Below are 6,260 nucleotides of genomic sequence, written 5' to 3'. Positions count from 1 at the left end.
TTTTCTTTGGGGATGCAGTTTTATGTTGCAAACATATTTTACTGTTTCAAAAGTTTAAGGGCTCACCTGGATCCCTGGACCTGATCCTCATAGATGCACTTGGTAAATTCATCCTTTGGTCGCCACTAAACACCCACAGCTGCTTAATGCAATGCTACATTGATGATTACAGCTCCTGTTTGGCACTTTTCACAATTGTGCCTACAGCCTCTTTTCTGGCATGGAGGGGTTTAAAAAAAAGTTAGAAGGCTTTCGTTACTCAGTAATAACCTTTAAAACCTTTTTACTGGCTTTCCACAACTGGCAAGTTTTCTAATCAAATAGAGCCAAAGCGAGCGCTGAAGGAAAAATAATACAGCCAGTTCAGCTCAATTAAAAATGTTAATGTGTTATAAAAAAGGCAACGAGGCCACTTTGTATCTGCATAAATGTTTATTTCAGTGGACGGTGAGTGTCAGATAACATAACTGTCACTGAGTTTATCTGAAGTAGATGTAAACAAAGAAATTGAAGAGTTCTAATAGTGAGAGTGAGTTAAAGATTTTCTTTTCAGAGTATCTCTTACAGCCAGATTTTTTAAATTTTTTTTATAGTTGTCCAGACGCTTGACCTTCAAGACACCCAGAAAATTGCTCTCCCAAAGGCACACGCCTTTCGCACTGCCACACAGAGTTGTTTAGTGTGTATACAGTAGACGGAGCTCACTGTACAGAGAGAGACTGCTGAGCGGACTGTACCAGCTGCTGCTGAGTGCTGAAAATGTAAACCAGTCTAAATGTATGGGATTAGAGAAATTCCCTCAACGCACGCCTGGTAAAATATCCACTCAAATAAACACACACACACACACTCCAGTCTCCAATATACATCATTTTTATTGTACGGACAGAAAATTATACAATTTGAGAATGTAAAACATTCCCCGTCTGGCAAATGAGGAGCCAGAACAGGAAAGAAACGTGTAAAAGAGGGAAAGTGAAGCAGGGAGGTGGATGGATAGATGGATGCGCAGAAGGGGGGAGACGCTGGACCGACATGCTGGGATCTCACTTCTCCTGATACCTGAAGAGAGAGAGAGAAAACAACAACACACTCATTAGAGGAGATTTATTTAATGTCAAATGTAAATGTCAAAAACAGATTACAGCCATGACCAAAAAGGTGAAGCTTATTACTCCCTAGGTGTGTGTGTCCATGGTACCATATGTGCACAGTCCAGACAGATTTAAAGGGTTAAAACTCTAGAAGATGTTTCCACATCTGGATTAGTTCAAAAAGTATTTAAGAAGGTTAAGCCACAGCACTATTTCTGTCCCAACCAACACAATCATGGATTTCACTTGTGCTCCAGCAACACAGTCCGCACACATCAAAACAAGTCCTGACAAGAGCTCTCAACAGGTGGATTAAATGGAAACACCTGTGTGGGGGTGCGGAGCATGACCCAATAAACACGTTTTCCAGATCCAAATATCAAACATGTGACCTTTTACAGCGGCTCGGCCACTCGGTTATGCTGACGGCACACACAGACATACACAGACACACACAGACACACACACCTCAGCCATGAAGTCAGCCTGACGATGATCTCTGCAGTGTTTAATCTGTCACACAGCACTTGAACCTCATAAAGCGATGACACAGTATGCGTCGAGGCCCTAATTTGGTCATTGACACCTCATCGGTCTCATCACAGCCAACAGCAAACTCCAACATGGGAGGCAGGCTGCGGCCAATCTAACACAAACACAACAAGCGGCCAGGAATCATTAAGCATCGCGCTTCATTGGCGAGTGCGGCGAGAAGGTTTGCCCTCTGAGCTGGCGTTTTGGAGATGGCAGCCGTGTTTACATTCCTCTGTCAGTGACGGGTGAAACTGGGTTAGGCTTCGAAACAACAGTACAGCCCTGCTTTGTGTGTTATCGCGTAATGTTGCTTGCCATGAAAAACACTCTGACACTATGACGGAGTGTGTTAAAGCCAGAGGGGTGTCTGGAAATCGGTGACAGTATTAGACGTAACCCTAAGTGACTTTCACACTGCGAGCAGCGACGCTGCCACACTTCTGTCCAATAGTTTGATTTGCAAGCTGTCAAAGTAATGCTGCTGTGACCTCAACTCAACTAAGATGGATGATTTTTAAAGACCTACAAGGAGGAAATTATAAATAAATTGACAAACTAGGCGGACAGAGTCAGTAAATGAGGAAACAAGACCAGCGTGGTGAATATCAGCAGACACTTCAGGTTCGCTTCAGTTATGAATGAATAACAAAGCTCAGGAATGATTTCTGGGAGCATACCTCTGCTCTGAGAGCATTTCTACTCGTCGATGTACTCGAAGGGCTCAGGGGGCTCTGGTTCCTGCTCCTCCTCCTCGATTTTGGGGCCGTGAGCTGAGACGGGCTCCACCAGCTCCTCCTCCTCCTCGCTGGTGTCCTTCATGATGATGATCCCGCCTGTGTGGAGCTGGTGACAGACGGGGGGGAAAAAAAAAAACACTTGCTGATACACGATATTTATGTTTAAAAAGTATCCTCGCTCGAAATCAACAGAATGAGCTGTCCTGTATTTGTTTACATCTCACTCTTCACTGTTGACAAGGAGCTTATGTAACAGCTGGAAAGAAACGGCGCTCGGCAGGTACACAACGCTGCAGCCTGGCTGAACTACAATGACCGAAGATACAACAGGCGATGCAACACATCAAAAGGTTAAGAGAGGAAATCTGTCACAACCAGAAGAATCTCCTCTTTAAATACTCCAATCCTGCTGGAACGTGCAAACATTGTTTAATAGCCACGGCCAGATTTACCCCTCACCCCCAGAAAAAATGAGCTGTGGGTACCCCATTAAGCCCGACATTTCTCCCACCTCCTGTGCATTAAACAATCACTGTGGTTGTTTGAGATTTTAGGAGAATTTAGGGGACAATATAGAGGGTATAGGAAATAATTAAAATGAAAACAAACAAATTAAACAAGATGGGATCTCCAAATGTGCATGCAGGACCCGTCTCATTTCAGTTTTTCAGAGATAGAAAATATGTCGATCTTAATAAATAGTGCGCGATACTTGCAATATTTCAATTTGAAACCATTAATAAAGTATGCCAGTAACAGAGGGTTCATTTATTCTAGAGTAAAAAGGTCTCGAACAAGGAGAAATGAGTTTAAATAATCAATTTGTGGAATCATTCAGCTCCAATGAAAATCAGACAGTAAACTTTATATCAACGTAAGTCGATCCACTCTACGGGCTTCCAATAAACCTCCCGACACTGAGCAGATTTCAAGATAACTCTGTAAAACTTCTTCACTTCCTAAAGCCGTCTTTCAAAGTAAAAACAAACCCTTAAAAGGAGAGCAGCTTCACAATACTTGAGACGAGTAAAGACACCATTTTGGCATTTGATACGAGACGTCGTGCGATGTAATGCTCCAAGCTTAACTCGCTGGACACAAAATCAAACAGTACTTCCTCTTTACAGGACTGGGGTGAGTGCTCATTGGGTGACTGCACGTCGTCCTGCCATTTACTGCGGAAAACTGTCAACATTTACAGCTGCTTTATAGGCCTGGAGAGAGAGGAGAGGTTCTGGACTCGGAGATGTTCGACAGAGGCCAAAATCAACCAACAGGCAGGATCCTGATTTGAACGATTTATTTTAAAAAGGCAAATCTCCTCCCTGTTAAATACAATTAAACTGATATTTGGTGCATTCCAAATGTTATTGTGTCTGAATTGTTGTCTGACTTCCTTGTGCTATGAACAAAGAAATATAACCACATCTAACCAGTCATTTGGAAAGTAATTATGGGCAGTCAATATCGTGTCAGACTTGTATTACACGCTGACGCTTATGAGAAGTATTTGCTCTTTAATGCAGAAGAACTGCAAACAAAACCTGACATCAACTATTGAAACGGACAAACTGGACCCAGATATTATAAACGTACGGTGCTTACACACACCACCTGTCTGACATGGTTCATTTATAAGCTGGTGTTTAAAGTGAAAACCGCAGTGTGGATTAGGGCGTGAAGGTGGATCTCTGTCTTCTCAACAAGCTCATTAGGTATGCCAAGTATGCACATCACCACAAATATTTTAATAGGAGACAAACACAGACAGACGGCGTGGTCTTACCGGTTTGAAGGGCTGGTAGCGGCAGGTCTCGGGCATGTTGAGGACTTTGAGCTGAGCCGGCATCACCCTGGCCGGGTTCTCCAGGAGCTGGAAGTTTGGCTCGGCCTCTTTTTTCTTCTCTTTCTCCTTCTCCTCATCCTTCTTTTCCTTCTCACCCTCCTGGACCTCCTGTGACAGAAGAGCAGTATTTTCTGCATCAGGACGACTGCGGTTACTTTTCTTAAGTGCTCTGTACTTTTCCTTCTTTTTCCTTGTTCTTGTCCCCGTTGAATCTTCTGTAGTCATTTAAAGTATACATAAATTATGCACATACACACACATGGATATTTTGTAGGAAAAATTGCTTCTCATCCACAATTCTGAGTAATTCAACCCTCCCATAATCGCACCACAATCAGAATCTATTTTTCTAGTATAAATTCGACATCATTTGACAGTTTGGAGGAGTTATGAGTAATAAATCCCGGTTTCCCTTCTTTCTGTTTGTGATTCAGTCCTTTCCTGCACTGGTGCCCTTGATGGCTGGTGATTTGTGGGGCTATCAGGCAGACACTGGAAACCCATAAAAAAGACACTGAAGGACAGAAGGTGCCAGAGGTGCTGGCAATAAAAAAAAAAAATTAAAAAAAAAAGTTTTGTGTTTCAAGTCCGGACTACATCATCTCCAACAGATGTTCTGAAACACTCAGATGATCCTTTCTCCTCTGACTCAGTTTCTAATAGGAGACAGATACAGATGAAATCTGTGTTTTAACAGGCTTCTTTAGCCTTTTATTATCCATCACTGATTTTATTTGAATATTCTTATTCTCAGCCTTGTTGTTACATGTTGTGTACGCACTCAAATTTTGTTCAAATGTGATTAAATGATACGTAGATTATCAAAACAGTTAAAATAGCTGAATAATCTATTGATCCATCAACGTTATTGCCCTTCTGTTTTCATATTGTACAAAATATACACTGTATTAATCAATACCTTTTTGACATTCGTTGTCATTTCTATCTCAATCTCAGTTATTTACCATACTTAATGTATAGTGTACAAATAAAACAATAGCACAGTGAAGCTTAGAAGTTAAACTAGATGAGTGGTCAAAAGCCGGCTCTAAAAAAACTGTCTAGAAAATGACAACCAGAGAGTTCTGAACCGTCTGACCCCGGTGTGAGCAGATACCACCTCCCCTTCAACTGCCTTCTTCGCAAGTTAAGCCAAATAAAATCAAAAGCCTGAGATGTGAGCAGACCGGACATTTCCAAGCTCGTCTCTCAGCACCAGAGCTGAGATGTAGCGTGGAAGAGCAGATCAAACATGCTGCCAACGCTCAGACAAAATCCCAGTGAACGTTACACTGGCTCTGGTCTGACACGCTGGGTGTGAGTGAGTGAAAATGTTAAGACAGACTTTAAGAAACGAGATAAAAGGTGTGTGTGTGTGTGTGTGTATTGTATAACTGGGTGCATGGATCTGGCTCAGACACCCCAGAGTATACCTCTGAAAGATATATATTAAATATTATCCATACCAAATACATTGCAAGGATCAAAAATAGTCAATTTGTTTAAATTTAGGAAGATCACCACGTATTAAAGGATTATTTTATCCATGTCTGTCTGTCTGTTAAAGAAGATGAATCCACTCCTGACTATACAGTCTTAATAAATAAAATTTAAAATCAGTTACTTTGCAATGCAATTTGGATCTTTTAAGTCCAGGAATTAAAATTGAGTTAAAAGGAAATAAATTAAGATGGGTAATAAATTAAGATCAGTACTAAATTAAGATCAGTAATTAAGGAGGAGAGGGGTTTTGGAGGGCTGTGCATTTTGACTCACCACTTCCATCTTCTCCTCCTCCTTTTCTTTCTTTTCCTTCTCCTTCTTCTTGGCTTTGGCTGTGATGGACAGAACGGCGGTGGATACCTGCCATGCAGAGAGAGCGCAGAGGTTTCCACAATGTAAGACAAAACCAGAGACACTCAGACCTTCTACAAACATGGCTTAAAATGTACAAAACTAGTCAACCACAAAATAAACGCTGCTTGGTCTTTTCATTACTTATTCTCCAAGAGCATCTAGGATCGTGAAATGAAGCAACTGAAAAAGGAA

At 41.6% G+C, this 6,260-nt stretch overlaps 1 protein-coding gene across 1 annotated transcript in view; it reads right to left on the bottom strand.

Moving 5' to 3' along the window:
• Positions 1–850: 850 nt before the first annotated feature.
• Positions 851–6,260, bottom strand: part of psmd1 (proteasome 26S subunit, non-ATPase 1) — a 38,487-nt gene continuing 33,077 nt past the window's right edge. The window contains exons 22-25 of the mRNA XM_019255006.2: positions 5,988–6,074; positions 4,152–4,319; positions 2,306–2,471; positions 851–1,062 (exon numbers count right to left, since the gene is read on the bottom strand). Of these exons, the coding sequence (XP_019110551.1) occupies positions 2,325–2,471; positions 4,152–4,319; positions 5,988–6,074 (402 nt within the window). The 3' untranslated portion in view covers positions 851–1,062; positions 2,306–2,324. The remainder of the gene's footprint in view (positions 1,063–2,305; positions 2,472–4,151; positions 4,320–5,987; positions 6,075–6,260) is intronic.

Source organism: Larimichthys crocea, chromosome XVII, assembly GCF_000972845.2.
Source record: "Larimichthys crocea isolate SSNF chromosome XVII, L_crocea_2.0, whole genome shotgun sequence".
NCBI classification, from domain to species: domain Eukaryota; kingdom Metazoa; phylum Chordata; class Actinopteri; family Sciaenidae; genus Larimichthys; species Larimichthys crocea.
The sequence above is the reverse complement of the archived record's forward strand: the minus strand, read 5'-3'. Positions and strand labels throughout refer to the sequence as shown.